The sequence below is a fragment of the Bos taurus genome, chromosome 14, assembly GCF_002263795.3.
Source record: "Bos taurus isolate L1 Dominette 01449 registration number 42190680 breed Hereford chromosome 14, ARS-UCD2.0, whole genome shotgun sequence".
Classification (NCBI taxonomy): Eukaryota; Metazoa; Chordata; class Mammalia; order Artiodactyla; family Bovidae; genus Bos; species Bos taurus.
In genome coordinates this window covers 43,667,933-43,693,995 of record NC_037341.1, presented here as the reverse complement: position 1 = coordinate 43,693,995, position 26,063 = coordinate 43,667,933, and the positions used below count along the sequence as shown (strand labels likewise).

Here is a 26,063-nt window from a genome sequence, read left to right as displayed (position 1 = left end):
CATTCGAGAAGACCCCACATGCCTTGGGGCAGCTAAGCCCCTGCACCACAGCATGCATGCAGAACCTCTGCTCTGTAACGAGAGAAGCCACGAAAATGAGAAGCCCCCAATCTCAGCAGCTACAGGAAGCCCGTGCACAGGAAAGAAGGCCCAAAGCAGCCAATTAAAAAAAAACAAAAACAAAACTTTTTTTCCCCCAACAGTTAGGAGAAACCACCTTAACACAATTTCTTCAGAATTATAGCTTAATTTTGGTCTGTGCACACCGTATATTCAAAAGCCCAAGAGCTTTCTGTGAGGAGAACTACTGTTATCCCAATTGCTTAAAAGATTTCTAAAGCTATAGAAATTGTATCACTTTCTTCAACAAATGTTAGTTTTGCCGCGTGCTTTCTCTCTATGGATGCACATGTACCCTTTTATGTACTACTATATTGTTAGGAATATCATTTAAACCATACTACATATTCACTTTTCCAACTATCCCCAAGCAAATGTCTCTTTTTTATTTGGATCAATGGTATAATCAAGACTGATGATTACAACAAACTTTCACCCAGGCATCATGGGATGAACCTATCAATAGTGGCTTACTATCTAACGATGATTTTGAACTACTTCCCCTGGAGGTTGCAAAAATATGTATTTTATCATTCTTCTACACTTATTAGCATGACATTCTATAAAGAAAGCTTTCTCCCTTCTTAATTTACCTATATTATTCTTTGGAATACTCATGGATTCTTTGTCTTCTTGTGCACGACACTTCCCACAAAGCAGTTATAAATATCACTATTTAGAATTAGTATTTTCTTTTTTTTTTTTAGAATTAGTATTTTCTATAGTCATCAACAACCAAATTATTAATTTACATCAAAGTTAGTTAAAATACACTAGTCAACCATTCTGATAATTACCATTTTCATCCCATCTATACACTAGCTAGAAGCCACAATCTATTATTTGCTTTTGATAGTTAAGAGCTTTAACATGTCTCCTTCAAAGAAAAAGAAACACCTATTCATGTATTTACCAGTGTTCTAAATTCTGTAATCAACATTAGCTGCCAGATTGAAAGTGTTTATATTAATACCTAACACTTTCCTTTAATGAAAAGAAACTGCTGTAGCTCCTTGATAAACACATACACATTCCAAAACTTCAAATCCTCTTAAAGGTACTCCTGCTAAAATTCTACTGTACCTACCAGCATCACCTCCTTCTTGACCAGAGCTGGCTTCAGTCAATAAATTTGCACTGACATTCCTATCACAATCTGGCCCTGAGAGTAGAGCACCATCCAGATCTGAAAAGGAGATACAAAAGTATGTTATTTACAACCACACCATAGCCATCACCCAAAACACCACTCTCTTCTTGGAAATGTTTCTTATGCAGACTAAATAGAGGATATTTGCAAGTACTGAGTAACTACTATGTGCTTAACACTACAAGGAATAAAAGCATATATAAGACATGTTTTTCAGCCACAGGAGTAACAGCACACTGGATTAGAATGAGCCTTAGAGCCAAGGTGAATTAGGTACCCTAGCTCCATCTGTATGACCACATGCCTCGATATCCTCATATGCATCCACCTGTATCATAGATCTGATACAGAAATTTAATCAGTTAACGCAAGCCAAGTATGGTGTCTGACATCCAAAAGATAGCTGCAGCTGCTAGTACTAAGTGCTAGATGTATAAAATATTAGTGTTTCTGTCCTGGTTCAGAATTGGAAAGATCAATCAATACTAGATTTGTAAAGGAAGATGTAATTCCTACATTTGTAAAAGGAAGGTGTAACTATTTCCCTTGAATCTGTTGCATTGCTTCTTTTTTCTACCACTGCCTTAATTCAGAACTCATCATTACTCTCCTGGATTACTCAGTTTCTTGGTCTCCTTGCTCCAAAATACAATACATTCTTCATTTCCCACAACATTGCCAAAAAGATCTTCCTAAAACACTAAGCTTTATGTTGCTCCTTTACTTAAAAATCTTCAATGTTTCACCAGTTTTTAGTATAATCTTCAAAATTCTTTAATTTACAATACAAGTTTCCTAATATTCAGGTTCCTATTTTGCCAGTGTAGGAGATTCAGATTTGATCCCTGGGTTGGAAAGATTCCCTGGAGAAGGAAATGGCAACCCACTCCTTCTTGCCTGGAAAATCCCATAGACAGAGAAGTCTGGCAGGCTACAGTTTATGGGACAGCAAAAGAGTCAGTCACTCACAACTTAGCGACTAAACAATTTAAGAATCTAGCATCAGGGACTTTCCTGGTGGCTCAGACGGTCAAGTATCTGCCTACAATGCGGGAGACCCGGGTTCAATCCCTGGGTTGGGAAGATCTCCTGGAGAAGGAAATGGCAACCCACTCCGATATTCTTGCCTGGAAAATCCCATAGATGGAAGAGCCTGGTAGGCTACAGTCCACGAGGTCGCAAAGAGTCGGAAACAACTGAGCGATTTCACTTCACTTAGCATCTTCCCACTGCTACGGTCTACTCTTGTGTTATGAATAGAAGATGAATTAGACACACAAGACAGACAATGAAAAATCTGGCTGTAAAGGGATAGAGTGAGATAGAGGTTAAGTGTTTGGGTTTTTTAAGGCAAAAATTAAAACATGTTTAAATGCTGAAAGGAAGAAGTCATTAAGAAAAAGAGAGGACACTGCAAAGAGAAATACTGCAAAGAGAAGGAATTATCAAATTTGTAAGATTCTTAACAAGTCTGGGATCCAGAAGCATTAGCAATCAGTATACATCCAGAGACAGATTTGAAGACAGGCACTTAAGAGACTACATCTCTATTGGCTTTTATTTCCTCTGTAACATTAAATGTAGAATGTGAAGTTACTCCCTAGAGTAAAAGGGTTGGAAGTCAGGAGAATAAGCAAGTAGTTCACATGTAAAGAAGGAAGAGTAAACAGACACTGATCCTTTCCTGTTCCTTGATAGCAGGGATACTATCTAGATTTTATTTTCCCAGTATTTATAGTAATGCATGACTTTAAAAGGCTTTTTCAACAGGTGCTGTTAATTGTTGGCTTGAATAGTCTGCCCTTTGCAACCTGTTATTAAGTTTTAACATATCTCAGGAATTCCCTGGCAGACCAGTGGTTAGAACTCAGCCCTTTCACTGCCATGGCCTGGGTTCAATCCCTGGTCACAGAACTAATATTCTGCAAGGTGCCTGGTACAGCAAAAATATAAGGGGAAGTAAAGAATAATTTTGTCAATTTTCTGGTATATAAACATCCATAAACCATAAATTAATGCAAATCTAATGACTCTGCTTTCCTTTGATAAGTTAAATGTATTTCAACCATCAATGAGAAATCCACACACCACATGAAAGAACAGCCCCAGCTCACTGTAACTAGACAAAGCCTGCATGCAGCAAGGAAGACCCAGCATAGCCAAAAATAAATATTAAAAAAACTTCAAAAAAAATTAAAATCATTCAAACAATGTTACTCTTCCCAATATCTTTCGAAAAAAGTCACTCTAAAGTGTGTACAGGGCATTTCTTAAAATTCTGCCAAGTAGGTTTGTAAATACAGGGTGTTTCTATTTATATAACATTCTATAGTTATTTGTTGAAGGCTTTCCTCAGCTAGGTCTTAATGGACACTTCCTGTCTCCTATCCATCTGTGAAGTATTAGGATTTAGTTTGTGATCTTTAATCCTACATGGACACTAGTACAGAATGTTCACCTCAATCTAAAACATTAATAGACGGCAAATAAATTCTTTCTGAGGTCTTTTCAATAGCTATGGATGAATGTGAGAGTTGGAACATAAAGAAGGCTGAACACTGAAGAATTGATGCTTTCGAATTATGGTACTTTCAAGACTCTTCAGATCAGATCAGATCAGTTGCTCAGTCGTGTCCGACTCTTTGCGACCCCATGAATCGCAGCACGCCAGGCCTCCCTGTCCATCACCAACTCCCAGAGTTCACTCAGACTCACGTCCATCGAGTCAGTGATGCCATCCAGCCATCTCATCCTCTGTCGTCCCCTTCTCCTCCTGCCCCCAATCCCTCCCAGCATCACAGTCTTTTCCAATGAGTCAACTCTTCGCAGGAGGTGGCCAAAGTACTGGAGTTTCAGCTTTAGCATCATTCCTTCCAAAGAAATCCCAGGGCTGATCTCCTTCAGAATGGACTGGTTGGATCTCCTTGCAGTCCAAGGGACTCTCAAGAGTCTTCTCCAACACCACAGTTCAAAAGCATCAATTCTTTGGCGCTCAGCCTTCTTCACAGTCCAACTCTCACATCCATACTTGACCACAGGAAAAACCATAGCCTTGACTAGACGAACCTTTGTTGGCAAAGGAATGTCTCTGCTTTTGAATATGCTATCTAGGTTGGTCATAACCTTCCTTCCAAGGAGTAAGCGTCTTTTAATTTCATGGCTGCAGTCAGCATCTGTAGTGATTTTGGAGCCCAGAAAAATAAAGTCTGACACTGTTTCCACTGTTTCCCCATCTATTTCCCATGAAGTGGTGGGACCAGATGCCATGATCTTCGTTTTCTGAATGTTGAGCTTTAAGCCAACTTTTTCACTCTCCACTTTCACTTTCATCAAGAGGCTTTTGAGTTCCTCTTCACTTTCTGCCATAATATCAAGACTCCTGGGGGTCCCTTGAACAGCAAGGAGATCAAACCAGTTAATCCTAAAGGAAATCAACCCTGAATATTCATTGGAAGGACTGATGCTGAAGTTGAAGCTCCAGTCCTCTGGCCACCTGATGTGAAGAGCCAACTCACTGGAAAAGATCCTGACTGCGAAAGATTGAGGACAAGAGGAGAAGTGGGCAGCAGAGGGTGAGATGGTTAGATAGCATCACTGACTCAAATGGACTAAAGTTTGAGCAAACTCCAGGAGATGGTGAGGGACAGGAAGGCCTGGCGTGCTGCAGTCCAAGGGGTCACAAAGAGTTAGGCACAACTTAGCGACTGAACAACCAACTGTTTCTGTGTACAAGAACAAGTCATATCCATACTACAGATATTAAAAACCTTTTGAAAGGCATAAACTACTTGGTTCTTGATATAAAAAATAAATCTCAAAACAAGTGAGCTCCTCCAGGTTGACAATAGCTTTCATAAAAGCACACCTAACTTAGTATTCAGTACATGCTATCACTGCTGTATCTTATTTCAAACCATCTGGAAACTTATTTGTAATCAGCTGCTGCTGCTGCTAAGTCGCTTCAGTCGTGTCCGACTGTGCGACCCCATAGACGGCAGCCCACCAGGCTCCCCCATCCCTGGGGTTCTCCAGGCAAGAACACTGGAGTGGGTTGCCATTTCTGTGTCCAATGCTTGAAAGTGAAAAGTGAAGGTGAAGTCGCTCAGTCATGTCCGATTCTTAGCGACCTCATGGACTGCAGCCTACCAGGATCCTTCGTCCATGGGACTTTCCAGGCAAGAGTACTGGAGTGGGGTGCCATTGCTTTCTCCATAATCAGCTGAGTTGATGTGAATAAGATAGAAACCAGGCAACCAACGATTCATTTGATGTAAGAATCATATTCTGCTTCACCAGGAACTCTGTATTCATTTTCTCGAAAAAGCATAGGATTAAAAAATAAACTCTAGGACTTCCTGGTGGCTCAGTGGTAAAGAATCCACCTGCCAATGCAGGAGACATGAGTCTGATCCCACATGTCACCGAGCAACTAAGCCTGTGCACCGTAACTACTGAGCCTGTGCTCTAAAGCCAGGGCTCTGCAACAAGAAGCCCTCATACTGCAATGAGGAGTAGCCCCTGCTCCCTGCAATGCAACAAAGACCCAGCACAGCCACAAATAAATAAATAAGTACATTAAAAAAAAATAAACCCTGATAAACGAAATTCATGACCTTCCTATGGAAATCCTTCTCAAATGCATTTGCCAGTGAATAGGTGATCCTCCCACTAAATGAAACAAAAAATACACCCCTGATTTTACGCATAAAGTCCTTTTGTATATGCAATCGACATATACACGACACATTAAATTTCACTACACATTTATGCAGTAAGAATATTCTTATTCTCAACCTTAAGAAGAAACTAAAGCTACCGCAGAGTGCTGCACTGCTCTTTAACAGTATTACACTGCTTCCTGACAACATGAGCACCAAACCTGGCACTAAAGCAGGTAATTAAAAAAGGTACAACTGCAACGCTGGAAATGAGAGTGCAGAAGTATACCCATCGTTTATACTCACTCACTTTCCTCGTGATACTTGATACCATTCAGTGATACTGCTAAATCCAAAAAAATAAACCTATCTATAAGGACTAGACTTCCTCAGTGGTTCAGTGGTTAAGACTGTGTTTCCAATGCAAGAGAAGAAGGGAAACAGGTTCCATTCTGGTCAGGGAACAAAGATCCCATATGCCATGTAGCACGTCCAAAAAAATTTTTGTAATTTAAAAAATAAAAATCTATCAGCGTTCTGTGGCAAATCAGCCTTCACTTTATTAATCTCTTTATTTAATAAAAACATCTCTGGGTATTTCCCTGCTGGTCCAAAAGCTAAGACTCCACACTCCCAGTGCAGAGGGCCTGGGTTCAATCCCTGCTCACAATCACACACGCCAACTAAGATCCAATGAAACAACAACAACAAAAAACCCAACTCCAAAATTTTTGAGTGTACCTAGTTATAAGCTGTCATTGTCCTTTACATACATTTTTGTCTATCTTTGAAGCAACTTCCACCTCTGAATTAATTTTTTATTCTTCTCTGACATCTCATTCATGGGTTTTTAAAAATCTGATTACCAACCAACGGAAAGGATGACATGGTAAAAATCTTGGCCTTTACCTTCTCTTAAAATTTTAACAGTCGTAACTTTATTTTCTCCACGAGGAAATGAATAGCAATATTTACCTACTTCACAAAGGTGCTATGAAAAGTAACTTCAGTAAATAAAAATAATGTACAAATTATAAAGTGGAACATAAATCATGACGTCATTAAATGAGGTTAATCTTGGGGCATGTGGTTATAGGTTTCTCGTGGACCACAGAGGGCACGAGCGTCACTTGCAAAGCATCTAGTGCTTTGTACAGCACCTGCCTATAAGTGCTCAACAAAACTATGTTGGGAAGGAGGTCTTCCTGACCATTTGTTTTTGGTTCTCAAAATTCCACACACGAGGCAAGCACAGACTAATCCAGAATTTCTTAAAACACAAATATTCTTGAAAAGAATGACATACGAGAGCATATCAGAAATCGAGATTATACGAACAATGACAGCTCCGTCCTACAAAAACTCAGTAATATCTATTCAATTTTTGTTTTCATGTAAATATATACTGGCAAACAATTTTCTCTGAAGACAGTTTCTGAGGACTAAGGCTAATTTTTTTCATAAACTGTTATAGACTTTTTTTTTCCTTTGTTCATTGCAGTCAAGGTTTTTTCCTTTTTCAGGGATGAGAAAATTCAGTTGCAAATGTATTATATAAAGCACCCTTGACAGTTCTATGGCAGCCGAGAGACTCAACAAATTGTAGTTTCCCTTTACCCCCAAACTCAGTGATGATTCAAGTGACAGACTAGACTAGGCTCCACTGTTTCTTCTTTGCTTCTATTCAAACAAGGTTGTTATTTCTTTCATGACCGGGCCTTTACAGGTCTCTTCAGGACTTTCTCCACTCCAATCCATGAATAATACCTTCCAAATGCTTTTATGTTAAAGGCAAATAAATAAACAAGATTGCATCTCTAATTGAGAACCTCTCACTGCTCACAGTCTGTGAAATAGAATTCACAATTTATTACCATGTCAGAGAATTACAACCTGGCCCTAACCTATTGACCCCACCTCACTATCCCTACTACACTCCCCTTTCTATTCACTTACTCCCTTCAATTCTTGCCACTTTGCACCCTCTCCTGGCAAACTCCTACACAAAAGAAGATCCAACTCTGTGAAGCTTTCTTCAACTCTTAATGAGAAATCAGGAACCTCCCCCACTGCACTCTGCCATACTTCTGATCTTAACATTTATCACATTGCACTGATACGTTTCTACCTCACAGCCATCCTATTGTGAACAAGTTCTCAATCTTATGACAGCAATATCATCTAACCTGTTCGCTCAGTTTCATGTGGACTTCAAAATTTTACTACCAAATTTCCTCTTATGAAGTGGAAAGTCATTTTGGGGTCCCAGACAAGAAGTATTTGGTTAAATATGACACTTCTGGTCACCCCAGAATATTAAGGCTATATCAGAAATAAAAAATTCAGTCTTAAAAAATTCTCAGGGGCTGACATTAACAGGGTTTAGAAAACTTAACACCCTCAGCAGGTAGAAAGCATTAAAACATCCACAAAAGGCTTCTTCAACATGCAGTTTCAGTCTGACCAAACAAATTCTGTTTCCTTAACGCTTATAACTTGAAAAGAATAATCCTTAATGTAGCCACCCCTTGGATCAAGTATGGCAGAGGAGGATGGAAAGGAACACTAACTAGGCAGAGGAAAATAAAGGAGAAGGAAAAAAAGATGGCAGAATATTCCTACTATCATACAGTTACTCATTATCATCCTTTTAAGATTAAATATTGAAGTGTTACATTTTAGTATAACTTACAGTCCATTAGCTAATGGTGGACATTTATTTTTTAAAATGAGCATCAGCCCTTCAAACTACCACTGACTACGCAACTGTAACAGTTTCTAAAGAAGAAACTTTAAATCACTGGTAGCTCATTCTTCATAATATACTCAAAAGGATGCCTGAAAGGTAGGGCAGTACATCTAGAATCCCTTAAGAAAGAACTAACCCAGGCCCGTAAACCTGCTATGTGGAACGTTTGGGTTAAGATGTAGGATACATACATTTTTAGATTTTAGGCAAGAAATAACTGTGATACCCCCAGAGGGGCCCAGGGTGGCACCCTGTAATCAAAATGTATTTCTGCAACAAAACATATAGATGTTCACATTTAAGGAAAGAAGTAAAAAAATACAAATTGGTTTTGCTGCCAACTGAATATCAGGTTTTGTTGCCAAAATGATTTTTTTTAAAAGCTTTGGTTAATTTTTATAGCCTTCAAGATTTCATAATTATAAATTTTTCTTTCCTTCTAATTATAAGACATTCTGTATGATAAACTTAAGGCAAGTTAAGTGGTGGAACCAAGTCCAAAGTCCAAATCTTCTTTACTAAGTCTAGGTTCCATGGTTTTTAAACATTTTAAGTAGCTCATACAGTAACTTTATATGACATGGCCAAAATATGGAAAAGTCTCAAATGAGATGGCCAACGTTCAAAGCTATAAAAATATTTTAAATTAAAACAAACAACCCCGCCCACCCGATTATTTAAGAAAGCATTTCAAGGAACTTCCCTGGTGTTCCAGTGAAGTGTCTGTCTTGCAATCCAGGGGACACCAGGTTGATCCCTGGTTGGGGAACTAAGACCCCAATGCTACAGGGCTACTAACCCTGTTCTGGAGACCTCATGCCTAGTCAGATGCCACGCAACTAAGATCCAACTCAGCTAAATTAAGTAAAATAAAGAAAGAAAGCATTTCAAGATTCTGGAACCTCTGAAGTGATCCCCTGTATCAACTGTCACCCAAAATATGTAGGGGCCTAAGTATTGGTTGGTAGACAACTTCAGTAGAAGTAATAATTCACTACTTCAAATATGACTCATTAGGTATCTTAAAGACATATAGTTTGAGCATTCTTCTCTCAAAATTGTTTTCTATACACTTGAATTATATGCTTTTCAACCAAAAAACAACTACACAAACTGAAGATGTTACAGCTTAAACTCTGCTTGTAAGGATCAATAAAAATTCACAAATGCCACAAAACAAAACAAAAAAAAATACAGATGAGAGAAAGGAGCTTTTAGAGTTTACAAACTCTAAATTATATCCTTTGATCAAATAAAACCACCGTGCACCTGAGTATTTGTACATCATTATGAAAAATTCAATCATCTATATGAAATTTTACCAGCTTTTATTAAAGACAATTATATAACCTACTGCTGTATTTACTAGAAAATGCTTTTCAGAAAACTGTCTTGATGTCAATTATATAAAACCCCACTGGAGAAATCCGTTTCAGAATTCAGTACCAGAAAGTTTGTCATCTGTAGAACTTCTGTTTCCTCATTCTGAAGGGCTGCTTATTATCTTAGAGCCAATAAAAAGCTTAATTAGGCTAACCATATTAATACTCTTGACTAGCACACTGTTTTATTGCTAAAAATTTAATTTTTGTCAGAAATTTCAAAATCTTACTGAATGCATATACATACAAATGTATTACATGAAGAATACAGTTATTTATAATGGCTACAACATTCTAGTGTGACTGGCACAAACAATACAAAAATACGGATTCAGAAAGCCCATGTCCCATGAGTCCAGAGTAGATAAAAAATGGGATTAACACCTGACTTGTTTTAACAGTATAAATGAAAACACTGTGTAAGACAATTAAGGCACTGGTTACTTTTGCCCCTATACTATTTAATTTCTTACATTTACATGTACAAATCAAAAATGATTTGAAGGGAATCGAGGCAGAGTCAGATAACAGGTATACTAGCCTAAGATTTTTAAAGAAATACCATTATGAATATAACCTCTGATAAAATCTCAGTATCTTACATTTCTTTATGAAGCACCCAAATACCACTTTCCACAGTAAAGGGCAATAAGACAACATTATTTATAGCCTACAGACAGTAGGCTTAAGAATCTGGGAAATCACTGTTCCTACAAGAGACCCACAAACCCAAACATGTCAAGCACTGCTTGTAGACTAAATGCATAATTCACCATGACTTTTCCGATGATTAGGTAAAGAATTTTAAATACATTTAAAAGCATTATTTCACTGAAAGTTTTCACTATTTTTTCAATAAATAAAAATGAAAGTATAACCAGTAATGTTGACCTCTAGAAGTTTTAAATGAGCCTCAATTTTTTAGAAGACTGGGTCACTAGTTTATAAATTGCCAAGGTTTTAATGTTGGGCAGTCCTAAAGATGGAACCTGCCTCTACTTTTAGTAACTGAAAGACCTTGGTAAATACAGACCCACTATGTCCTTTCTTTATTGCTCAGAATTTGCCTGGAGAGTTCTAGTCTAAAATTCTGTGCACCAACATTTCATCAGGGTGAAACAAACTGCCTATGACTGTTAAGAAAGATGTAAAAAGGGGTTGGAATTCACAAGGCGGGAGATACAGCACTTAGCCTAAAAGAAGGGGACTTCAGGGGAAATTTTTTAATGTTAATACCTGAAGGGTTATCAGGTTGATTTAAGAGATTAGAGGTTAGGCTTAGATTATACTACTAAAAATGACAGAATTAGGAAGTTAAAGAGAAACAAATTCTAGCTCAATATAAAGTAACTTCCTTATAATCATACTCATCCTACATTGAAACAAAAGGTCAAGCTGAGGCTATAGACCACCTATCAAGAATCTGGTACAAAGTACACTGCACTGGAAAACTGATTTTAAAAAAATCTTAATCTTTAAGGGGGACTAAGATGACTGCGACAGCTGTATTTTTATGTTTTGTCATTTTTCAGAATAACCCTATAAAAGTAGCATAGTCTAAGAAGGAGGAAACTGAGGGCAAGTGTTTAACTTAATTTGGTTATGGTAACATAGTAAGTAACAGAACTCATTTACAAAACCTGATTCAATTTGGGCTCTTCCCTCTATCAGTGACTCATAGCACCATCACCTGTAGAACTGACAAAAATTTCAACTACCAGGCCACATCCCAGACCAATAAACCAAAATCCCTGGCAGGGACAGTCAGGCATCATGATGGCTGAAGTTCCCAAGCAATGCCAACATGCAGGCATGATTAAGACCCACTGCTCTACCCCAAGGGTTGGCAATAAAGCTTTACCTGAACACACTTCTGTTCATTTGTTTACACACTTTCTATGACTGCTTTCACGCTACACTGACAGTTAAGTAACTGACTTCACGACCAGCAAACCCCAAAATATTTACTGCTTGGCCCTTTACAGTAAAAATTTTCTAGCTCTCTATCATATCATGTTCTAGCTCTTATGGGATTTTCTGCCACTGAATGAAGGTGGATTCAGAGGCACCAAAAAGTTGTTAAAAGTTTTAACAGTGGGAATGTAGCATGTCACTGATATAATCAAATTTCAGTTAAGCAAGGTTCATCAGATATTAAGGTGGCATCAATGACAATAGAATTATCTTTTATAAGCTATCAAAGATAAAAGCATATCAGACTACCAAAAATTATGATAGACCTAGTACACTGATACAACCTCAGCTAGGAGTTGCTTGCTAAGATGATAATCACTAGTAATGTTATTTTTCAAAGTATGCACTGTGGTTCTAATTAATACTGCTTTTCTTCTCTTTGAATCACTCCAATTATGTGTGGCATTAGTTTTAAGAATGAGGTTAGCTTTGTTAGTTGTCAGTCAACTACCATGCCAAAAAATCTTACTCCTTATATTCTGGGTACCTAGATATATTTAAAAAAAATACACTATAGGCCTCCCATCATACTGTTAACTGAGTAATTCATGCAGTAGGGAAAAAAAATGCAGTTCTAACTCTGAGAACTGATTCAAGATTTTTTACATTAAAAATTAAGCCAAAACAAAGTGCTGCTAAGTCTATCATTAGTACTTTTAAGAAACAACCTCTGGGATTTTATTGCTAAAGACTTGACAAGTTGGAGGGGAAAGCTCAGCAAACAGTATTCATTATACATGTATACTGATTTCCACATGATTTCTACCAATGAAAACTAAACCCAAACCTAAACAGCCAGGGAAACCATTTCACAGGATTATGGCATTTTGCCCTTTGGGAACTAAAAACAATGATTCTTTTAAACGGAAAGCACTCCATCCCCAGGTGATCACCATCACATAAATCAGACACCGAACAGTTACAGATCTCTGAGGCAACACAAGCACTAAATGATGTATGACAGTGGTGGGCATGGTCAAGTCTGGGATCCACTAAGGAAAACCTCAAACCCACTGGGCTACTTCAAATAAAAGTAAGTTACACACACACAATTAAGTTAAAGTTTCAAATCTATTTCACTCTTCAACAATGGTCCCCTCACTTCATTTCTCAAAAAAAAAAAAAAAACACCCCACACTACAAGATGTGATATGCAAAGATTCTTATAGTCAAGAGAAAGGTCTCAGAGGCCTCTCTTAACTAATGCAAATGAGAATGAAAATGAGGAAACAGTGGGACAAACTTAAAATATTCCAGTTTCTGTAAGATTTATGGGGAGAACAGAACAGTAAGTGCTTCTAAACAAAGTAGAATCCCATTAACTTTTGCAAAATTCTATAAAACAAATATTCAACTACAAAAAATTGAGAGTAAAGAATGCTAACTAAATCTCAAAAACGTTCTGAAATGACAAACAAATCACATATTACAACCAAAGATTTTATCTTTTCCAGCACTGAGTACAAAAAGTGAGCAGAGGCTACAGACCAGGAAAATCAAAGAACTATACATAGAGTCCACATGCCATAAAATGTGGGCAAATTCCTGATTATTTAACACAACCTTTGAGAAACCCACATATACATGTGTGGAGAAAAAACTAAGATATACCAAATCTTACATTTGATACAAGATTATATAAGATATGTGACTGTTCAAGTCATTTTTTCCCTTCTATTACAAAGACTCAAATTTACTATTTCTTACGTATATTACTTTAATCATACACACAAGATTATATCCAAGCAGAATTCTCAGAATAAAAACTGAGACACCTCTGTATATATTCAATACAGTATTTACCTGGTTCTTCCTTGATGAATGACAAATCTTCCTCTGGATAGGCAACAGGTGGCTGCATCACCGAGCAATCTTCTAGATTTGTTTCATTATTAGGTGGTATATTATAAACAAATCTCTTTGTAGCTTGGGTTTTTCTCCTTGTTTTGCTAGTCTCTTGAATCCCTTGGGAGCCCATATTATTCCAAATAAACACTTTTGTTTGACCTTGAGACTCATTTTCTGTCAATTCAGGTGAACCATCCTGGACCCAACTACTGTCATTCATTTGGTAGTTTTCTATTTGGCCCTCGTCGACATTACAACCATCATTTTCAATTTTTACGTTACTTGCCAAATTGGTAAGATTTCGTGTTGCCCAAAAACTGGCAATTTTTTGATCCCGTGATGAAGACAGGCCATCTCTGTTAACTGGTTTTCTATTATTATAGTCCACAACTACAGACTCTGGAGCTTCTGATTTAATGCTTATATTTAAGGCATCTTTAATGAAATTTCGGCAAGTTTGAACAACTTCACTCATTTGAAGATAGCTGGCCACTGTCATTACTTCAATGGCATTTTGGCTTGTGAGCACCAGGTTACCAGAATACAAGAAGTCCAAGATGACTGAAAAACCTTGAACTGCAGCAATATCTAAATGGGTAGTATTGTTTTGGTTAGGGCTTTCTTTGTTTGAAAAGCAATATAAAGTCTTAAAGAAACGGCTGCCTGCAACCAGGATGTTCTTATGAGCTTTAAAGATTTTTCCGCTCACCACAATGCTGACATCACAAAGAATACCTTTCTTCCTCTGTTCATTTAGTTGTCGAAGAAGTTGATAGCAATAAGAGTTCTCATTTGGCCTACTATTAAAGTCACAGTACCCCTCCTCTGATGGTATTTCTGACTCCTGCAATAGATGGAAAATATTACCATTAAATTTTATTTACTTTTTAAAGCCTCCATACCAAAGACAACAAATCATTGTCAATGTAACTTTTTAAAACCACTATCAAATACACTAATCTGTCAGTAATCATTACATATTTTGAGACTGAGGTGTTCACAATCTAAATATTAAGAGAAAGGGTGTAAACAGCTTTGCTGCAATCCACTGCTATTGGTACAAAAAAAAAAAAAAAAAGAAAGAAACATCCTGAGGATCAGAATTTCATTTGAAGAATACTGTGTATCACATATCATGCTATCTTTCCAAATATAGCTGAAGACATGGATTGAGAATTATTTAAAATTAAAACAGGGAATTCCCTGGTGGTCCAGTGGCTAGGACTCCACCGCCATTGCCTGAGTTCAATCCCTGGTCGGGGAACTGAGATCCAACAAGTCAAGTGATATGGCCAAAAAAAAAGAAAAGAAATGAAATGAAAATAAAAAGTGGTTGTTTTCTCATGTAAAGAAACATTCATAAGAATCAAATTAATCTGCCTTATCTCTGTAACTGCTAAGAACACAGTTTTTCTGGTTGAACTTAAAATAATCAGATTAAAATATGCTCAGCATCTCATTCTAGTTAACATTATTAAAAAAGGGAATTTTAAAAGTCTTGGCAAATACTGAGTCAGACAATTTAGGTCAACAAAGTTAATCATATCTAACTATGCAGTCCATGGGGTCGCAAAGAGTCAGACATGACTGAGTGACTGAACTGAAAGAGAAAGTAACAGAAGACCCTAATTTAAAAAAATGTGCTTCAAACTACAGGAATACCCAATTATATAAATCCCAAATCAATTTTCAAAATGACTTCTCTCTTTAGGATCATAAACACTACCCATCAGTTAAAATTCCTTAACTCCAAATACTTAATGTTTATAATCTTCCCTGTGATCAATCTTTTAATTATTCATTACAGTTCAGTTTAGCATCACTATTAAGTTACTGTAGTTTCCTATAAAATAACATGATATTGACAGCAAGAATAAAGGAATGTGATCTAGATTTTGGAATGCTGCCTATACTAGTTATTAACTGTGTGTCCTTTCTTAAACTAATAAAGCAGTAAGTACCAGGAGTGTTTCTAAATAAGAACTTCAGGCCCTACTCACAGAGTCACTAGGTGGGTGGTGGTGTCGCTAAGTTGTGTCTGACTCTTGTAACCCCACTGGCTGTAGGCCGCCAAGCTCCTCTGTCCATGGGATTCTCCAGGCAAGGATACTGGAGTGGGTTGCCATTTCCTTCTCCAGGCATTAGGTGGGTAAGCTCCCTAAATTAGGCAGGTATCTATTCTTAAGTGTTAAAGATTATTTTCTTTGGCACAAAATAGTAAATACTTATTATTAAATACTTATTATTTTATTAACTATAAAATAAAACACATATATACAGGTCTATGAGTAGACAGAATCTGGGGGAAAACCCAGAAAAGATACATATTGGATTGTTGGATGCTGGGAGGACTGATATGCTTGGAGAGGAATAGAGAATGGGGGGCAGAGGGAAGGGTGTAGGGAACAAAGTTGTTAGAACTGCAAAGAAATTCTCATAGAATATTCTAAATGGACCCCACTCCAGTACTCTTGCCTGGAAAATCCCATGGACGGAGGAGCCTGGTAGGCTGCAGTCCATGGGGTCGCTAAGAGTCGGACACGACTGAGCGACTTCACTTTCACTTTTCTGCATTGGAGAAGGAAACGGCAACACACTCCAGTGTTCTTGCCTGGAGAATCCCAGGGACAGGGGAGCCTGGTGGGCTGCCGGTCACACAGAGTCGGACACGACTGAAGCGACTTAGCAGCAGCAGCAGCACTGTAAATGGTGGTGAGATTCCAAGCAATCCCACATCTCCATTTAACCCCATCATGTGTGCTGTTCTGTGCTCAGTTTCTTTTCACATCCGACTCTCTTCTACCTTATGGACTGTGTAGCCCACCTGGCTCCCTTGTCTATGGGATTCTCCAGGCAAGATTACTGGAGTGGGTTGCCATGCCCTCCTCCAGGAGATCTTCCTGACCCACGGATTGAACCTGGATCTCCTGCACTGCAGGCAGATTCTTTACCACTAGCATCACCTGGGAAGCAACCTCATCATGGGTATAGTTTAATCACACAAACATTAGGTTCCATTCTGAATTCTGAATACAGCAGGTCACACACATAATAATCCTGAAACTAAACCAGATCACATGATCCATCTAAGAATTTTCGTGTTGTTTCCAGGTATGAGAAGTCAACTGAAACAGAATAAAAATGCCAGAATTCCAGGACACATCAGTATTTCACAGCAATAATGAAACACTACAGATAATCCTGCAAATCTGGAGTATACGATTACTACAGAATGAAGCACAGGAAGCAGAGAATTCCCTTTGCACTTCCAACTGACCCTTGGCAGCATCCCATCACTTCCCAGGGCCTCGAGTGCATCATTAATTACACTTATACTCTAACCCCACCCCCACATTCTTGCTCTATCATACCAAAATGTCCCATATTCGAAATCAGTTATTTTCTCCTTCTATTAAGACCACCCAATTGTAAGCAAAAACTGCTAACAGCTACAGATGGAGTAAAGTAATCAAGTAATTCACGATTAAGTCCCAAATTTTTGCTTCTGGGGGCTGGAAGAAAGGAAGTGAGGCAAAAAGATATTTTATCTTGTATATTAAAACCAGTATGCTGGGATGTTTCCAACTACTTAGCAAAGGGATGGGAAATGTTTAGGACTCTATGTAGAGAACTAAATGAATACTAAAAATGTCTAAAGTTGTTACTGCTATAATTTTCTATAGACCCATCATACTGTTTATGAGGCTATCTAAATTAGACGCTTTATTAATTTGCTTATGCTCTCTACTCACTACAGAAAATTTCCAAACTACATTGCTCTATGATGCAGGCTTAAAAGTAAGCTTTGCTGTGCATGCCATATCTACCCAGCAAAGCTCATTTGGTTCAAAGTTCTAACAGATACTGTAGTTAACAGTAAGAGAAAAAATTTGGCAGTACATGGTAAAGTGTCTGTGGAAGCAGTGAATGAGCCTTTACAAGTCAAGAAGTGCTAAAGTTTATGCATTAAGCAGTTCAAAACCCTTTAAGAAGGAGGTGGCTATGTCATAGCAGTCATTTTAGGCCATGGTCACTGTGTTCTGAAATTTCTGGGCCAGTCCCAATTTCTGTCATTCTCTGCCATTATCATACCAAATGTCCTAATTTTTAAAAATAACTTAAAGACAAAAGCCTATCCACCAAAATATTTGTCCATTCCACTTGGACACAAGCTATACAAGCCAAACACACTCTTCAACAACTATTTTTCTTCATTACTACTGAATAACAGAATAGAATAGTAATGTTACATGCTACAAACAGCCCTAGCAATTTCTCCTTCAGTACTGATCAGAGCACTATGCCATGTTTCTGTAGCACATATTATATATACTCTTCACAATGAAGAGTTTACCAGTCAAGAGTACATGTACTCTACAAAGGGAGTATTATTTGAGGATATGGGTAAAATAAAGCAAGATAAGCACTAAATTAAACTGCCAATATTACTTGCTAAACCAAATAAATTCCTAGTTACTAAAGACAAAAATAACAGTTGGTCCCTAAGAACTCAAGTCATCTCTGTCTCTCCGGTTCCCTCTTTAACATTCTATGTCCATTCTTAGTATATTGATAAACATGAGATACCACTGATAAAGAAAATATAGAAGCATACATTTGGTTAAAATCCTCAAGTTTATTATCTTCAAATTTATTTCCAGAGAGGCCAAAAGTAAATATTTTAATCAGAGAAAAAGCTGCTAAAAGCTTGAAAAATCTTGACTTTACTCACTTATTTAATAAGCATTAAGTGAATGACTGTATCAGACAGGTTCTACACTGGGAACCCAAAATGATTTAGTTCCCTGCCTGAAGTTTAATACTGAGCAAGATTCTTAAGATACTGAAGAGCTTTAAGAAAGCAGAGAGGTGGTGCACCTAATCCAGTTTTTTGAGGGGTTGGGTGAGATCTTTTTTTGAAACAAATATCTGAGCAGAGCCTTGAAGGACGCAAGAGTGGAAGGAGAGGCTGAGAGTCTAAGCAGATGAGACAGTATGAGAAAGAGAACCAAGGATGTACACAGCCTCACCATTCGAGATTTATGAAGAACTTCAGGGTGATCCAAGAAAGCCCAAGAAATGCAAATATGCTCTTCATGTTTTTGGAGCTAAGTGTCTGTAACTTGCACCAGATTATCTAGAGACCTGAATCCTACACAAGATTAAGGACCACTGGTATAGGTACCTACAGAGCTTTAGAATCATCTGACTGAATTAACTGATAAAGAGATGACTGTGGTAGCAAAGTGGAGGGTAATTACCAGGGGATGACACTGGAAATGTGTGACCAGGGCAAGCCACTGGTAGGTGTGCAGCACACCTGCAACAAACAAGGACGTTCACTAGTTAAGACAGGTAACAGTGATGGGGGCAGAGCCTGGAAAATTTCTAAAGTAAAATCCAAACTTGAGTGATTAATTAGATTTCAAGGCAGAGGTGTGGAGGGAGATCATAGGGTGTTCACAGCATTCCAGCTGGGAGAACTGGATAACACCAGCTACTGTAGAAAACCCAAGATCACACTACCCAGTCTCCCCACTCTTCTGAGAAAAATTCAGCTGCAGTTAGCTATCTGTAGTCAATCCACAAATGATTAGAAACTGTTACTGGTTTTAAAAAAAAAACAAGTACTTAAAAGTATTTAAGTCCCTACCCAGAACTGATAAATGGTTTAGTAGGAAAAAAAGATATTTCAAACACAAAGTGCAAAATGAAAGCATTAAAAACATAAAAATCTTTTGTTGCAGCAACCCATTGGAACGGTATACTGAAAAGAATAAAAAGATCAATGTCCATTTACAAACCCAAATCCTAAAACTCAAACTCCATTTCTAGTATGAGGACACACAAGGCCACAGTGAGCATGCCAAATAAATGTATGCTAGTAGTACTGACAAATTATCTAAGTCAGTAGATAAAGAAAGGAATATCTCCTTTGAAATCAGTATCTCTTCTCTGATCTCCTTGAGTGATGACATTTTCTCTTGCAATTTAAATATTAATACTATCCACAGAAATTGTAAATCTGTAGGTCTGGGGTAGATGTCTTCAGGTGATTACAACTTCCAGCCAATTTTATGTGCCAAAAATATGCTTTATTACCAGCTCTCCTCAAAAACCACATACATACCAACAGGTGCTTCTAACACATCAACTTACACATATTTCATCGTGGTTCTCCTCTGCTTAAAACTGCTAAATGGTTTGCCCAACAGAAAAAATACAATCATTTCAACATGAAAGGACCATCCATAACCTGCAGTCTACCCACTCAAACTTGATTTTTCATCCTGCTGAATTAAATCATCTACTTTTCAGACACATCAAGGCATCAATTTCCATTATGCTTAAGCTGTTACCAACTGCAATGCCTAGAATGCCCTCCCCTCTTCAATACTTACTCATTTAACACAAGTTAGGATCCAATTCTACAAGCTTCTCCCAACCTTCACAAATAGGATGACGACTTCCTTTAGTTATCTTAACTGTAACTTGAATATATTTCTAACATGGTAGCTATCATTTTACTGCAATGTGTCTCTCCTTACTAGAGTACAAGTTTCTAGAGGTCAGAAAAATGTCTTATTTACATAGGTTTATCTTCAGTGCCTTGCAATCTACCTAATAGGTATATTTTAAGAGGGAGAAAGAAGTCCCTAGACACATAATCAAAAACACCAGGGAAAAGGAATCCGCTTTTAGAAACACAATAAATGACTGCTAGAACCTATATAAATATTATACAAATTGGTTATTTAATGGATTGTAGGCTCTGTGGTTGTTTGTAATATCTATTTCTCCTTCCCAGTGAAAGGCTTTCAGTCTTTCTTCCAAAATCCTCAAAAAAACAATTAATTTTTGCCAAATGCAAAGAAGGCTGGTAGCTCTGTCTCACCTCTGCTTTTGCTGCTCACCAACATATTGCAATTAGAAGATCACTGATCTAAATTAAGTACTTTCTGGAAAGGTTAACTAGGTTTATAACAATAACACACTTGAACACATGTTTTAGGCTTACTTAACTGGAAAGAGTTGACAGAATGTGTGATTTAGGCGATGAAAATTTCCCAACTGGGTAGAAAGTGATCTGAACCAAGATACAGTGGTAATCAGTGTTATTAAAGCAATTTTAAAGTCCTCTGGGCCAAATGGTCAAACCTTATATAAGCTAATCACCGAACCAGACCCTCAAGATATATATAGTCAGTTGTTACTCAAAATAGAAATTATATGTTGTCCCTTAAATCCTTATAAAATACAAGGATTTTTCAGAAATAGAACGCTGCAGAACAGATTCTGAGAGCATCTGCAGACTTCTTGCATGAGCAATCCTTTACAATCAACATCAAAATAACAATCAAAGGCTTTAAGAATGGGCCACCGGGAATTCCCTGGCAGTCCAGTGGTTGCTTCCACTGCAGGAGACACAGGTTCCATTCCTAGTCAGGGATCCCGCCCACAAGTAGCAAGGCAGGGCTCCCTCCGCCAAAAAAAAAGAATATGCCACAGTCTCTTGGCCACCACCATGATTTTTCCCCTTACAGAAATCATAAGAAAAAGTCAAGTCACCCTTATTCACATACTAAGATTTGGCTAAACTCCTCACAAAAAACAGACTCCTTAAAATTAAAGAAAAAAAGTGGGGAGGGGGGATAAAGGGAGTGAACTGTGTCCCAATTTCAAACTTAATTCTTGTCTGAGGAACTACAAAACTATTTCAGTAATTTTAAGACAGGAGAAAGCTCATGCAAGATATTCTTCATGAAGATGAGAAAAACTGCATGTGCGATGAGAATGTTCAAAGAACCTGAATGGCCAAAGTCTCTAAAAGCATGAAAAAAAAACTGGTTTGTTCTCTAGAATCAAGAGTGATTCCATGAGATTAAGTGGCTTGCAAACTGAGAAAACTGGTAACATTGAGACATGAAGTACCAGTTCCCCCTACCCCACAGAATTATAGTTATTTCCAAAGAAAATAAGTAATGGTGATAATAAATAATGGTTATCATTTACTAAGTGACTAGGTGCTGGCATATACACTTTGCAAACATGAAGAAACTGGAAGTTAACTCATTTGCCTGTCAAGAAAGAGGATTAGGACTCAGGTCCCGCTACTTTTAAGCTCAAGAATGCTCTTACAGACTGTGTTATACTGCCTCCTGCAGGTAATCAAAAGCTGCAGGGCAATGGAAAAAAAAAAAAGTTAACTTTGTGCATAAGAAGAAATAAGTCAGTTCTTGAACCTGTCACTCATGTATTAACAAGACAAAAAGATCCTATAGGTGGTACCTGGGGTCAATTACAAGGTAATACCCCCAAACTAAGCTTAGAATGAAAATAGAAATGATTAGGATCAGTTCAGAGTGGAAACATCCAAAATCCAATCAAAGGGAACCAATAAATAGCCTTAGACAAACAGAAATGACTTACTAAATTGTATTATTCTCAGTCTAATGATACAATGTCCTAAGAGAAAGAAGTTGGTCTGCAGATTATATTGTAAAAAGGGAGTTTCAAGGGGGCAAAGGGTAAGGGAGAGATAATTCAGGGATTAAGTTTAGAAAAGGTTTTACCTAGGGATGAATTCCCTAATCCAGATATATGCCTAGGGGAGAGGAATACACCATGCTAAGTCTATCATAAGGTTATCCAACTAATTCCCTGTTCCTCTGATTTCAGGTTCACTAAGCAGCTAATTGTAATAATTTGCACTCCCATTCAGATCTGCCTACACAGACTACACTGAAGAAGAGTAACTGATCCACTGAATTAAAAAAATTCAGTTTGATTGTCCTTTTAGATTTTTCTAAATAACCAACTCATCACTTAGAAAAGCATACTTTCATTTTCACAAGCCCTCCACTTCATCATACTACTTAACTTCAGGAATATATAACGCATTGAAGCCTCTAGACTCCTCTTCTGTAAAATGGGAACAGAATAATTACTTGCCAAAATAAGGGACATCTGTGTTTGGCATACAGAAGACAAGTCTGGCACTCCAATGCCCAAGCTCACAAAGCTAGTAACTGCAGAAAGCTGAGATGTGAACCTAGATTTACTCCAAAACCTTTTTTTCCTTCCTCCATTGCAACATTCCTTATAAAGGCTAGTCTCATTTTTAACCAAGAACTGTAAGACTTGGGACAATTTACTTAACTTTTCCCGGCCTTACATCTTTAAATGACCTTCCTTGTAGGGCTTAGGCAACTAAAAGTTGTGAAAAAACTGTTGCCATTGCCCCCCTGAGAAAAACAACCCTATGCCTTAACGTTAAAGTCTAAACTTCTGAGAAATTTCTGGGCTACGGGGTTATTAGACAGTGCCTAATTAACTCCACTAAAAGTGTTCTAAACAGCAAGATCACTCCAACACACAAAGGGACTAGTATCTGAAAGGTGACTTTCTGAAATCAATGCCTGGCTACCGATACAAAAGAATGAATTCCATCCACAACCACAGGTTGTCTTAGGAGGACTGATTAACATCTGCTTGGCTTGGAAAGAGATTATCAAAATGATAAGAATATTATCTTTAGTCCAGAAATACTAAGACAAGATTTAAGAAGTACCATTTACCTGTTTTATAACTAAGAACTTATGATTTTGGTAAATACATTCTCTACCAGTTCGAATCAAGTAGTTGGTAGAAGTAACTTTACAGTCAACATTTCAAATATCCTAAGTTTAAAGTAAACTACATTTATATGAAAACTTTTTGAAAAAGGGGATTACAGAAAATCTTGGCACAGAAATCTGGAGAGATGGAAGCAAGTAAAAACTACCACAATTTACCAAAAGCATACCTTTGGAAAGAGAAGTTCAACAAAAACTTTAAGAAGATGAATTTAGTATAATCATTCACGAAGTTTTATCCAAATAGCTTCCTCTACATTTACATACTACTCTCATATTTCACATTATCCTGACATGATAAAAAGAATTTTCTCGGTTGGATGTTCTCCTAAAAGGGGTAGCATCAAAAGTTAAGGAAAGAGTTTAATTCATTCTTCAAAGAGTTACCAGATTTGACTTCCAACAGCACGCTAAAAGACTACCAACATTAAAGCAGCTTTTCTAAAATCACAGCTAATAACATTGTAACCACAAAGCCAACCTTACAGGGTTAAAACCGTCAACCTCGCTTATTAAACTTTCCTTCTGATTCAATCTGACGGGCAAAGAAATCTGAGTCATGAAAAAAATTAAATCAAATTCAGCGCTACGATTAGAAAATTGTCATTCCTCCCCCTCCCCCCAACTCCCCCGGTTAACTTTTGAAAACTTATTCCCAGGCTTTCGAATCCCCCACGCCTAAGTTCCCTGCACCTCTCTCTCAACAGGAAAGATCTCTTCACCCAGGAGAGTGAGTTTTAGCTGATAAGCCTTTCCCCCAAAGATCTGAAAAAGCAGGAGCAACATATATCGTACCTGGGCGTTGGCTTCGTGGAGTTTGTGCTCGGTAGAGACGTGGTGCCTCAGAAGGAGGGTTTTCTTGTAGTTGCGGGTCCCTCGCGAAAGCTCGTCGTGCCCCACTGGGGGCAGATCCCCGCTTCCTCCGTCCTCGGGGGGCTTTTGGCACCAGCCGCAAGACATAAGGCCAGTATCCTTGGAATAGCGCAGCCAGGGAAAATCTTTGAGCCAGGAGGTCTGGAAGGAGCAGTGGAGCTTCTGCATTAGGGACTTGGGCCGCGCGAGCGGGAAGTGCTGGACAGTCTCTCCTTCTCCAGCTCCCACACCGCTGCCCTCCGCTTCGTCCCCGCCATCGCCGCCCGACCGCCTGCTGCTGCTGCAGCTGCCTCCTTCCGCCCCGCTGCCGTCGCCCAGGCTCGCCCCCTCCTCTTCGTCCTCGGTGCTCTCGCTCAGGGACGCGCCGTCCGGCATCAACTCCTTCCCCTCCAGCGCGTCCAGCTCCAGCTCCAGGGCCGCCGGCCCTCGCCCATTGAAATGCCTCAGGGGCCACGCCGAGGTCTCGGGGCGGCCGCGGCTACTGCCATTGTTGCCGAGCCCCCCGCCGCCGCCGCCGCCTCGAAAGGCCAGAGTCCGACGGTTCCTTTCCGCTAGCAGGGGGCCCCCGGCGCCACCGCCGCCCAGCGAGGTGGGGCCGCCCGCGTCTTGGGGGAGCAGCAACTCCTTGGTTTCCTCGGCGGCAGCGGCAGCCCCGGCGGAGGCCTCCAGGTCTTGGGGCTCCAGGCCCTCCAATTCCACTTCCTCGTCGGCCCCCCGCCCATTGAGCGGCTGCGGCGCTGGCGGCGGGGGCTGTCTTGGCTGGGGCTGCTGGGGCCAAGCCGAGGCCTCCCCGCCAACGTTATTGTTCGCGGAGCCGCCGCCGCCGCTGGCGGTGACCAACCCGCCTCCTCGGAACGCCAGCGTCCTGCGGTTCATTTCACTGAACGACATGGCGCGCGCCGCCGCCGCCGCCCGGTGCCCCGGCTCGCGCCCGGCCTCGGGCCGCGTCCCGCGCGCTCCCCGCCGCTCCCCCTCCGCTTCGCTCCCGCCCCCACCGCGGGCGTTCCGGTCTCGCGGGGCTCGGCCTCGCCCTCCCGCCCGGCCGCCCGGTCGCGCTCGCTCCCCGGGGCTGCCTCACGCGTCCGCCGCTGCCGCCGCCGCCGCCCGCCGGGCCGCCGCCTCCGGCCGCCTCCTCGTCCTCCACCCCCGCCCCGCGGCGCTCCGGGCAGCGTCCCGCGCGGAGAAGGGGGGGGCGGGCGGCGGAGAGGTGAGCAGCGAGCCGGCGCGCGTGGGGCCTTCGAAGTTGAGAGGCGGAGTGCGGGGAGACCCTCCGCTGCCCCCTCTTTAAAGCCGCGCGCACACACCGACCCTCCAAACAAGATATCCTTCCTCCGGCGCGCCGAGGAGTCCCGACGCGGCTGCCGGCTTCCGAAGCGCTGAGGGTGGGAGGCACGTTAAACTGCCGGGCTCCGCCACATAACGAACCGACAATAAAGCCGGCGAAGCGTTTCCGTCCGACCAGGCCCTGGCGGAGGTCGAATGGCAAATGAACAACGGACCGTGCGCCCACAATGCACCGGGGTAGCAGTAACCGCTGGAGGGGGAAAGGGTGGGGGCCGGGCGGGGGGAGGGGGCTGGGCTTGGGGCTGGGCTGGGCTGGGGTGGGGGCGCCTGGGGACCGGGAAAGGGGCCGGGCCGCGCCTCCGGCCTGGGGGCGGGGGTGCGGCCGCGGGG

The 26,063-nt window shown here is 40.0% G+C and overlaps 1 protein-coding gene across 1 annotated transcript in view; it reads right to left on the bottom strand.

Moving 5' to 3' along the window:
- ZBTB10 (zinc finger and BTB domain containing 10) overlaps positions 1-25,337 on the bottom strand; it is a 44,099-nt gene extending 18,762 nt beyond the window's left edge. The window contains exons 1-3 of the mRNA XM_002692740.7: positions 24,312-25,337; positions 13,837-14,725; positions 1,208-1,306 (exon numbers count right to left, since the gene is read on the bottom strand). Coding sequence (XP_002692786.3) covers positions 1,208-1,306; positions 13,837-14,725; positions 24,312-25,280 — 1,957 coding nt within the window. The 5' untranslated portion in view covers positions 25,281-25,337. The remainder of the gene's footprint in view (positions 1-1,207; positions 1,307-13,836; positions 14,726-24,311) is intronic.
- Positions 25,338-26,063: the final 726 nt, after the last annotated feature.